The sequence below is a fragment of the Ochotona princeps genome, chromosome X, assembly GCF_030435755.1.
Source record: "Ochotona princeps isolate mOchPri1 chromosome X, mOchPri1.hap1, whole genome shotgun sequence".
In the NCBI taxonomy this organism is placed as follows: domain Eukaryota; kingdom Metazoa; phylum Chordata; class Mammalia; order Lagomorpha; family Ochotonidae; genus Ochotona; species Ochotona princeps.
The window spans coordinates 42,209,630-42,221,625 of NC_080865.1; the positions used below are offsets into that span (position 1 = coordinate 42,209,630).

An 11,996-nucleotide genomic window follows, 5' to 3' on the forward strand; every position below is an offset into this window, starting at 1 on the left:
TTTGTCCTAGAGAATTTATTTTCCAGGAAGCACCTAGATACTGAAGGGAATCTCTCTGACCATCTAGTGGCATCTAACGTCTAATAATCATAGTGTGTTGTGAGGTGAACAGAGGATGTTAACATTAAACTCTTTGGTGTAAGGCAACAAGAGTTTGTCCCCATTTCAAGCTGAAAATCCCAGCTTCCATTTCCCACTAGTGTTTGGGTGGAGCAAAACAGCAAATGGCTTTCAAAACTCTAAAGCGTTATACAGATGTAAGGCTGTATTATTTTTCCTACCACTGCTATTCCCATTATCCTGCATTTCCCAACCCAGATTTTTGTCTAAAAAAGAAATGTGGAGAAGGCACATATACCAAAGAACTTGGGCGCTGGGAGTCCAAGATGACTGGGAGGCAGTGCCCAGCCCAGCAAATAGACAACTGCTGAGGCCCAGCTCCACAAGCTGGCTGGAAGGCAAACAGCCCACTGCCGTGATGTCACCTCTACAATTACTTGTACCCATCCCTCCACATGGAGCCAGCAGATTTAGGCACAGGAGGGGAGAAAAAATGAATCATAAGCTATTTTAGAAATTGCTTCAATTCCGTTTGAGAATGCAGTAGTGCCTTGCAAGATAAGACCAGAACACCCTAACCATCAGGATAATAGCGTTTAAGTGCTGATATCCTGTAAATGCCAGAAGCCTGGTGAGATTAATCCACAGTCTCAGGTTCTAATTCAGGTCAAAGGCAGACAAATGGTAATCGGAGGTTGTACTTAACAGTCACTGAAAGGCTCTCTGGTGACAGGAGGGATCGACATTCCAAGTCAAGCACTGTAGTTGACAATTAATAGCTAAAAATTAAATCAGCACCCATATCAATACATGCCCAGTGCTTCACAGAAATCCTTTGTACTACCATTGCTCCCAGATGGAAAATGAGACCCTCAAATCTGACCATGATGGGCCAGGAGCTGTAAGGCTTGCTGGCACCCTACCTCCTGCTAAATCCCCTCCTTCCTTAAAATCTTTCAGAGACTCTAGAATAAAGCCATGCATGACCTTGATCTGGCCTCTGGCCACCTCCCCAGGCCTCACTGCCCACTCTCTCTGACCTTACCCTGCATTCTGCCATAAAAACTTGACAGTTGCCGTTGTATATCATGTTCTATTCTCATTGCCTGAAACATTCTTCCTCCCTTTGTCCTTCAAGATACCACCTGCTCCATGAAAACACTTATTCACTCTTTTTCTTCTCTCAGCCTACTGATATTTTATTACTTTGTTGCTATGAGCTACCATATTTGTCTCCACGTATATCTTCCCCAGTACACTGTGAGCTCCTGGAAGACCAGAAGGTTGTCTTGTTCTCTGTGACCTCAGCATCCAGCACAAGGACTAGGCCACTATGCAAGACTTATGTGATGAGTAGACAGAGAAATGGGGCATATTAGGCTGAGGGAGCTAGATGGAGGTTGTGGGTGCACATTCAAGATTCTCAGATCCTGGAAGCTGATGGTGGCAGAGTAGCCTGGGCCTCGGCAGTCCAAGAGAAATCTCTACAATACTAGTTCTCAAAGTGTTCCTGTTAATCTATATGAGAAATGACTTAAGGTGACGCAAACATTTTTCATGTGAAAAGTCATAGCAATTTTAAAGTATGCTTTAAAATATAATAAACATGTCAAGTTTGTGCTATTGTTGCTGCTGCTTCTTAGGATAGATGAAATCAAACTAGATTTGAAAAGTGAGTTACTGACTATTAATATCAGTGTTAAGTAGATATGACAGCATTCCTGAAAATGGTACTCATCTGACAATAATTTTTGGAAACACTTTTCAGCAGTCCTAAATTCACTTTGCTCTTTCTCTGTGGTGCCACCAACCCAATGGTTCTGGGATCACTCCAGCAGTCCTCCAAATTGCTATGCTGCTGACTGTCTTCACAATCCGTTCACCTCCTAGCCTGGTAGCATTGATCCTTCTTTTGTTAGCATGTGTTTGTCCAATTCAACCACATTTGTAAGGTCCTTAGAGTGATAACCAAAGAGAGAGAGAGAGAGAGAGAGAGAGAGAGAGAGAGTAATGATCAAACTAAAATTGAATGGGAGAGCGTTTGATCAGTTATGGTCACTATTGACAGTGCTGTTAGCAAAAGAGTAATAAAGAAGACAGACAAGGTCTCTGCTGTCAAAGAGTGGTGTGTTTAGTATGCTAAGTGCATTGAAGACAATAAAACTGCATCATGTGATGGAAACGGAGTGGCTACTTAGCTTGAGTTGTCCTAAGGCCTCTCCAAGGTGACTTCTGAGTTGAGATTGTTCACTCAAGCTGACAAAGGTGATAACAAGAGTCAGAAAGAGAAATAGTCAGAGCTGGAGTATTCCAGGTAGAAAGAAGCAACTGCAGGAGGGAAAACTCTAAGAGCAAAAAGTGATCCATATGTTTAAGGCACACAGAGAAGATCCATGTGACCAGAACCAAGTGAGCAAGGAGGGCAGTGATAGAAGACAGAGACAAGGAGCTAGATGCTGCTGTTGACAAACTTGCATTTTATTCAGCGTGTGACCTAGAAGCTGTTTCTGAGTATTAAATATAGGAGTGATGCTGTCTGACCTATATTAGCAAAATACTCTGTTTTGCACGTAGAGAATACAGCATAGGGGAAGAGGAAGCAGGGAGACCAGGTTTGAGACTGAATCACCGATACAAAGAAAAATAATGGCTTGGAATAAAGTTACAAAAATGAGGAATGCAACAAGTGGGCATATTTGGAATAATTTTTGAGGTAGAATCCACAAAACTTGATGATGGCTTGAAGAGAACAGTTTTAAACAGATGAAAGAGGAAAGATGGCCCCTACTCGATGTCGTGACGAGGGAAAAAAGCAGAAGGGGACACTATATCTGCATGGTCTCATGTAGTCACCACTAATCACATGTGCCCGATCAAAGTAATTAGAATTAAATAAAATAAAAAATTCAGTGCTCAGTAGCCACGTATGAGTAGTAGCTACCATATTGGGCAATGCAGATGTGGGATATTTTCATCATATCAGAAAATTTTATTGGGCAGTGCTTTACATTAAAACAAGTGGAGACAGGGCCCGGCGGCGTGGCCTAGTGGCTAAAGTCCTCACCTTGAAAGCCCCGGGATCCCATATGGGCACCGGTTCTAATCTCAGCAGCTCCACTTCCCATCCAGCTCCCTGCTTGTGGCCTGGGAAAGCAGTCGAGGACGGCCCAATGCATTGGGACCCTGCACCCGCGTGGGAGACCCGGAAGAGGTTCCTGGTTCCCAGATCGGCGCGCATCGGCCCGTTGTGGCTCACTTGGGGAGTGAATCATTGGACGGAAGATCTTCTTCTCTGTCTCTCCTCCACTGTGTATATCTGGCTGTAATTAAAAAAAAAAAAAAAAACAAGTGGAGACAAAGAGAATAAAGAGACAAGCCTCAAAATAGGAACAAGTTTTCAAAATTCATACTGAATCAACGACTTATTTCCAAAATATACAAATAATTCTTAAAATACAACAATAAATAAACAAACCAATTTGAAAATGGACAAAAGATATGAGAAGGCAGCTCTCCCAGGAAGATATACAGATAGAAAGAGGCTCAATATTTTGTATCATTAAACAATTACAAATTAAAACAATGAGATATCACTACACCCCTAATAATATGGCAAAAACCCCAGACACTTGACATACCAAGTGCTACTGAAGATGGAGAGTTAGAGAAAGTCTCATTCATTGCTGGAGGCAATACAAAATGCTACAGCCACATGGAAAGACATATCTACTGTTTATTCTGAAGCTTAATGCTTACCATATGATCCAGCAATCACTCTCCTTGTTATTTACAAGTTGGAAACTTACGTCCATACAAAACATGGTTGTTTATAGCAGCTTTATTCATAATTGCCAAAACTTGAAAGACAACCAAGACAACTTTAGGTAGGCTAACGGACAAACTGTGGTACATCCAGATGATGGAATATTACTCAGCACTATAAAGCCACAAAAAGACAAGGAGCAACCTTATACACGTACTGCTGAGTGAAAAAAAAAAGGAAGGGGGAGGGAGGGATGAATCAATGGAGCAGAGGGAGTTTTGAGGGTAGTGAAACTATCCTGTATCATTCTTTAATAGTGAATGCTTAATACTGTATACTTTTCAAAACTCATAGAATTCTACCGCTCCAAGAAGGGTGAACCCTAATGTAAACTGTAAACTTTAGTTAATGGTGAACCCTAATGTAAACTGTAAACTTCAGTTAATGCATCAGTATCAATTCATTCATCAACTATAAGAAACAGCATCTTCATGCAAGATGTCAGTAATAAAGGAAACTTCCTGCAGGGGAAGAAAAAAAGGAATCAATGAGAGGTTTGTTATTAAAAAAAAAAAAAAACACTTTTTTTCTAAACTGCTCTACAAATAAAGTCTATTAATTAGGATTTTAAAAAAAAAAGTACTGAAGAGGATGCTCACCAGTACCTAACCAAGTACCCAGGTCTCCAGGCTCACAGTTCAGTACTTCTCCCTGTACATAAAAGCTAGAGTGACAATAGGATTTATTGTTCAAACCAAAAATATGAGGATGAAATAGAGTGTCATGGGTATAAATCAAGACTGTTTCACATATAATCACAAATTATAAACTGGGAGACCATGAGCCACATCTTATTCTCCAAATTTGTTTTCTTTGGCCACTCATATTGATGTCCTACACAACATGCTTTGAAAATTTCATTCGGTTGCCCACACTGAATTCTGTGGAAACTTTGTGTAAAAGTCTGAATCTCTGACTTCTCTTGGAAAATGGAAAGCTTGGGTCACACTAGGCACACATGCCTGCCCAACAGTGAATGGCCAGAGCTGAGTAGCAGCTGCCTGCTATGTGAGCATGGCCCCACCTATTTGTCGTGGACCGTACCACTCCTTTTTGTGTCTCTTGCTTTAAGCCAGAGCTGAGCTTCCATTAACCCATATACTTACTCTACTTTGGGTTTTTTTTTTTTTTAAGATTAATTATTATTGGAAAGACAGATCTACAGATAGATGGAGAGAGAAAAAAAATGATCTTCCATCCACTGGTTCACTCCCCAAGGGGCCACAACAGCTGGAGCTGAGCCAATCCAAAGCCAGGATCCAGGAACCTCTTCTGGGTCTCCCACATGGGTAAAGAATCCCAAAACTCTTTGCCATTCTCTGCTGCTTTCCCAGGCCATAAGCAGGAAGCTAGATAGGAAGTGCAGCAGCTAGGACTGGAATTGGCCCCCATATGGGACGCTGGGGCTTGTGAAAGAAGTATTAGCCAAATGGGCCCTGACAACGTGGCCTAGCAGCTAAAGTCCTCCCCTTGAACGCCCCGGGATCCCATATGGGCGCCAGTTCTAATCCCAGCAGCTCCATTGCCCATCCAGCTCCCTGCTTGTGGCCTGGGAAAGCAGTGGAAGACAGCCCAAAGTCTTGGGACCCTGCACCCACGTGGGAGACCTGGAAGAGGCTCCGGTTCCCGGCTTCAGATCGGTGCAGCACCAGCCTTTGCAGTCACTTGGGGAGTGAATCATCAGAGAGAAGATCTTCCTCTCTGTCTCTCCTCGTCTCTATATATCTGACTTTGTAATAAAAATAAATAAATCTTTTTAAAAAAAGAAGTGTTAGCCAATTGAGCCATCATGCCAGCTTAACTGATTTTGTTTTGTTTTGCTGGTTTTGTTTTGGCCTTTTTTTTTTTTTTTTTGTAGTAGAGTTGAGAAAAAGGAAACTGTTTCTCATACTCCTGTCATTATTTCAAATAGGAACATGAAGAAAGGATCAAGAGGCCTCCATAGTTCTTATTCCCAGTCTGTTTTGCTCACATCCAGTATGAGACACTTCCAAAAATTCATGGAAAGTGAAATTGAAACACTTAAGTTTATTTTTATACAAAATACTTTGAAATACATGTAAACCATTTTTTTCATAATGCACATTTTCCATGAAATTTGAACGACCCCTCATATTTCTTGGCCTCTCTTGGCATTTGAGTTTGCCCCTACTAGTGTGAACTCTGCATCTTTCTAGGCTCTGGCCCATGCTGGCCTTTAGAATTTTCTCAGGCTGCCACCCACCATTGGAAAAGCTGGACATGAGGAGAAAAACAATGGGTATTATTTAAGCTTGCATTTTTATTGTTACCCAAATTCAACATTGCTCATCATCAACTTTTAGTGGAAATTATTGCTGTTGTGTTTCTTAATTGCCTCCAAATGGAACTGGAGAGTGAGATGGAGCAGCAGAGAATACAGTGCCCACCTTTCCTCTCTGTGAACGTGTACTGTTGGAACACTTTGAAATGGAATGTGGTTCACTCCTGCATGTAGTCATACTCCAAACTCCCAGGCCTGCTTCCGGATGGAAGACCCCTCGCTTCAGCACCAGGAGCCCCAGTGGGTTGCCCTCAGCAGGAGCAACAGTGAGCACTATCACACGGAGACAGGAACGCAGACACGGGGCCTGTCTCAGCTAAGGAGTTAGACTAAAAACATAGGGAATGGAAGCTCCTGAAACATTTTGGAGCAAAAGAGGGATGCGCTCGCAGCTGGAAATTATGTGCAAGACAGCTCTGGAGGCAAGAGCACCAGGGGAGAAGCTGCTGCAGTGATTGGAGTAATTCAAGGTCCAACTAAGCTGAAGAGGGCAGAATGGAAAGAAGAGAATCGATTAGAAAGACAGATTGAGGGGAGGCTTGACAACTGAAAGTATGGAGGGAATATGAAGAGATAAAAAAAACAAAGGTTGCCCAGAGACTTTGAGCTTAGGAATTTGGAATAGCAGAATTACAAATCAAAAAGAGAGAGAGAGAGAGGGAGAGAGAGAGAGAAAACATGGATAAATTGAAGCTCATAAAATTAACTCTTGCTTTGTAGAAGTCTGTTAGGATGATGAAAAGATGTTACATACTGAAATAAAATATTTGAAAATCATGCATCTGACAATAGGGCCTGGCACAGTGGCCTAGTGGCTAAAGTCCTCGCTTTGAACCTGCTGGGATCCCATGTGGTCGCTGGTTCCATCCCGGCGGCCCCACTTCCCATCCAGCTCTCTGCTTTTGGCCTGGGAAAGCAGTCGAGGACAGCCCAAAGTCTTGGGACCCTGCACCCACGTGGGAGACCAGGAAGAGCTCCTGGCTCCTGGCTTCAGATGGGCACAGCACCAGCCGTTGCGGTCACTTGGGGAGTGAATCATCGAACGGAAGATCTTTCTGTCTCTCCTTCTCTCTGTCTCTCCTTCTCTCTGTATATATGACTTTGCAATAAAAATAAATAAATCTTTAAAAAAAAAGAAAATCATGCATCTGACAATAGATTTGTATCTAAAATATATAAAGGATTCTGTTAACCCAATGGTAAAAACAAAGCAAAAAATGCAGTAAGCACGTGAAAAGATAGTCACTCTCATTAGCCATGAAGAAAATGCAAATTGAGATCACAGTAAGATCTCACCACACACCTATTAGAATCACCAAAGTAAAATAGATAGGATAGATAGATAAATAGATAGATAAACACCAGGGCACAGTGGTTCAATTAGCATACCCTTCCTCCCCATCAAGCACTGGCATCCCTTATGAGTACCAGTTCATGTCCCGGCTGCTCCACTTCCCATCCAGCTCCCTGCTTGTGGCCTGGAAAGCAGAAAATGGCCAAAAAGCATTCAAACCCTGCACCCACATGGGGAGACTTGGAAGAAGCTCCTGGCTCAGGTCCAGCCATCATGGTCACTTGGGTAGTGGACCATTGAATGGAAGATCTTTCTTTCGGTCTCTCTTCTCTGTAAGTGTATCTCTCCAATAAAAATAAGTAAATCTTTTTTAAAAAAAATTAAATGCTGGCAAGGGTGCCCAGAAGCCTTTTTACTCACTCATACATTGTGGGTGGGAGTGTAAAATGATACAGTTACTCTGGAAAACAATTTAGCACCTTCATATAAACTAAACATAGAACTACAATGCAGCCTAGAAAATACACTCTTGGGCATTTGTTTATCCCCCCTAAAAAATGAAAACTTGGGCCTGGCGACGTGGCCTAGCAGCCAAAGTCTTCATCTTGCAAGTGCTGGAATCCCATGTGGGCACCGGTTCTAATCCTGGCAGCTCCACTTCCCATCCAGCTCCCTGCTTGTGGCCTGGAAAAGCAGTTGAGGACGGCCCAAAGCCTTGGGACCCTGCACCCGTGTGGGAGACCTGGAAGAGCTCCTGGCTCCTGGCTTCGGTCGGCCGTTGGGGTCACTTGGGAGTGAATCATCCAACAGAGGATCTTTCTCTCTGTCTCTCTGTCTCTCTGTCTCTCTGTCTCTCTCTCTCTCTCTGTCTCTCTCTCTCTCTCTCTCTATATATATATATATATCTGACTTTGCAATAAATTTTTTTTAAGTGAAAAACAATGAATTTAATTTGTAAATTTTGTGGTGAGTTCTTAGGTGATGTTTAACATTGTTTTTTTTTTAACATATATTTTTATTGCATTTCCTTTTTTAAAAAAAAAACTAATTACATTGCATTATATGATACATTTTTTTAACATATTTTAAAGCAGTGAAAACTGTTCAATCAAAAACCTGTACATGTTAATGGACATTTGGTTTAACGGTTAAAATGCTTGCACCCCACATTGGAGTGTCTGAGTTCAACACCATGCTCCTGCCTCTGACTCCAGTATCCGGCAAATGTGTACCCTTGAATGCAGCTGTAAAATTCCTAACACCCACATGGGAGACCTGGATTGAGTTCCCAGCAACCAAGCTTCAGCTTCTACCCAACCTAGGCTCTAACTCAAGCATCTGGGGAGTGAACAAGCGGATGCAAGTTCATTCATACTGTCTCTCTCCACATATGTGTGTGTACATACCTCTCAAATAAGTTTTTTAAACCTGTACATAAATATTCATATAAGCTTTATTCATAATACCCCTAAAACTGAAAACAAGTCAGATGTCTTCTAATAGAGTGAAACACACAAACTGTGACCCATCCCTCTCATGAAATAGTAGTCACCAGGGAAAAGCAACACACGTGGCATATGCCACAACTTGAATGGATCCTGAAAACAATATGATGAATGAAAAAATGCCAATTCCAGAAGTTTATATATGAAAGGATTTCAAAAGGTTCATAGAAAATGGAATTCAAAGATCATTTTAACATCCACACATATTTTTTTCAAAATATGTATTATCCATGAACTTTATGAATACCTCTTATACATTATTTCATTTCTAAGATGTCCTTAAAAATGTCCTTAAAATGACAAAATAAGAGATGAAGAACAGATAAATGGTTGTCAGGACAACGGTGAGGGAAGTGGGGTGAGAGTGACTATAAACAGGTAGCAGGAAAGGAATGTTTGTGGTGAGGTGGTGATGAAATACTTCTGTATCTTGAGTGTGAAAGACATTACAGGAATCTATACTTATGAGGAAAAATTCACATAGAACTTGTTAAATCCAAGTAAAATCGGTAAGTTCACCAATGTCAATTCTCTGGTTTGGATAATGATTAGCCATTATTTAAGATGCAAGAATTTAGGGAAATCTGATGAAGGATATATGGGACCTCCTATGCTGCTTTTTTTGTCAACGACTTCCTGGGAATCTATAATTACTTTAAAATTAAAAACTAAGTACAGCAAGAGGAATAAATAGTTGATATATGCAAAAAAAGTGTATGAACCTCAAAGGCATTATGCTGAGTAAAAGAAATGAGTCTGAAAGGTTACATACTGTCTGCTTGTATTTATATGACATTCTCAAAAAGACAACACTTCAGTGTTGGAGATCAGATCAATGTTTGCCAGGTGCTACCAGAGGAAGGAAGCTGTGACTGCAAAGGAAATATACAAAGGGATTTGGGGAATTCTGTGTCATGAATCTATGTATATGTTTAAAAATCATAAATCTGCATATACAAAACAATGTCAATTTGGGGTCCAGCCTTGTGGAGTAGCTCATTAAGCCACCACTTGTGATGCCAGTGTCTTATATTATGGTGCCAGTTCAAGTCCTGGTGATTCCATTTCTAATCAAGCTCCCCGTTAATGTACCTGGGAAAGCAGAGGATGATGGAGCAAGTACTTGGACCCCTGCTACCCACACAGGAAACCTGGATGGAATTTCAGGCTCCTGGCTTCGGCCTGGCCCAGCTCTGGCGTTGCACCCATTTCAAGAGTGAACCAGCAGATGGAAGATCACTCTTTCTCCCTCTATCAGTCCCTCTGTGTGTCACTCTGATTTTCAAGTAATTGTTTTAAGTCAAGTTTACTGTAGATTGATTTCAAAATTAAAAATTAGATACTAACAAGTGATTTGTTTCTTCTTTCCTTCATTTCTTTGGTCCATCTATTCATTCAGCCATTTACTGAGCACCTATTATGTGATTCTATTTGTGAGTTTATTTTAGAGATCAACTGAAAGTCCAATAGCCCAGGTCCCTGCCTTCAGGGAGCATTCCTCCTATGTTAAATAAGTGATCGGTAGGGTTCAGAGACCAGTGTTTGTACCTGGGGAAGTAGGGCAAGAAAAAGATTATAGAGAGACCAAGTGAACTAACTTTCCATTTACAGAGCTTAGACCTGTATGATTACAAATGATCACTTTTCCCTTAAAGATACTTGGGCCTAAGGGAGGGGGAAATTCCCAATCCATACTTCACAGGTATTCCCAACAGAACCTGTGAGAGGGTTGTGCCACAATGAAGCAGGCAATGGAAGATTGGGGGTGGGGACAGATTTTATGCAATTGGTGAAGTATAAACTCTGAGAAGTCTTACATGATTATGTGTGCTCTGTGTGTGTGTGTGTGTGTGTGTGTGTGTAGCTCATGACTCTGGATTGGCCACTGAGCTAGGCTCAACTAGATGATTCATCTGGTTCTTCTTGGATTCAGCCAGCATCCACATTCAGCTGAGCATCAAAGGCCTCACTCACATGTCCCTAGTTGGTAGGTGGTTGCTGGAGTAACAGGGGTATCTGGGTCCTTTGCCTCATCGTCCAGTAGGCTTAACATGAATATGTTAATATGAGGGTGGAGGTCACGGGTTTACCAAGAACAGCAAGAGAACAAGTCCCAAAATACAAGTGCTTAAAAAAATTTTTTTGCTGGGGTATGATTCACATACATTACCTGAATTTGAATCTTGTTTCTCCCCCTGTTTGCAGGCAATCTGAAGCATGTGGTCTAGTTGACAAAGAGAGATCGGGTTTCCAGCACTGAGAAGCAGTGCCTATAATGAAGACAGTGTGTTTATGTGAACGGTTTGTGGAATTTGTGACTGCATGGGGAAATTTGGAAGAAATTGCTTCCTGAAAATTTCCAAGGGCACCAAGTAGCAGCTGGCCTCGTGGGGTGAGGAGGCATGCACCCCAGGGTATTCAACTATACCCAAGGGAAAAGGGAAAGATGAAATGTTTAAAGTGTTTATTTTAAAATACACACATAAATGCAGTTTTTAACCACTGAAAATTATTTTTAAGTGATTTGGGGAAGGGTTATTTTTTATTAAAGAGGACAACCTGGAAAGAATGGATTACATTTTTATCAAAAGTTTGTGGAACAGGGAGCAACTGGGAGGTACCGTTTGAGTCTCAGAACCATCTAGGGGGAGCCCTGGAAGAGAGGAACAATCTGATCAGCAAACTGAGAAGTGTCCTTTTAGGTTATGTATCTATTTTGTTTTTAATAAAATCTGTGAAACTTAATGTCTTTGTCTCATTGTTCCTCACTGTACCCTGCCATGATAAGAACACACAGTTCGGAACTTGATATTGTCGCTGAAGCATCGAGAAAAAATGCCACTGCTTCCATACTGTGCTCTAGCCAGCCTGGAACACTGACCCTGAGTGCTAAACTTCACTGGAGAAAAAATATGTTTCCAGCACAAGTCTAAGCAACAGAAGGCCAATTTCTGTTATGCCAGGGCCCATATGTAGGGAAGAAAGCATAGGTGCTATAACTGTGGACAGTGT

The 11,996-nt window shown here is 41.5% G+C and overlaps 1 protein-coding gene across 1 annotated transcript in view; it reads left to right on the forward strand.

The window, feature by feature from the left end:
• The window catches only part of HDAC8 (histone deacetylase 8), a 297,540-nt gene extending 285,811 nt beyond the window's left edge, over nucleotides 1-11,729 (forward strand). Inside the window, exon 11 of the mRNA XM_004592752.3 lies at nucleotides 11,190-11,729. Coding sequence (XP_004592809.2) covers nucleotides 11,190-11,212 — 23 coding nt within the window. The 3' untranslated portion in view covers nucleotides 11,213-11,729. The remainder of the gene's footprint in view (nucleotides 1-11,189) is intronic.
• Nucleotides 11,730-11,996: the final 267 nt, after the last annotated feature.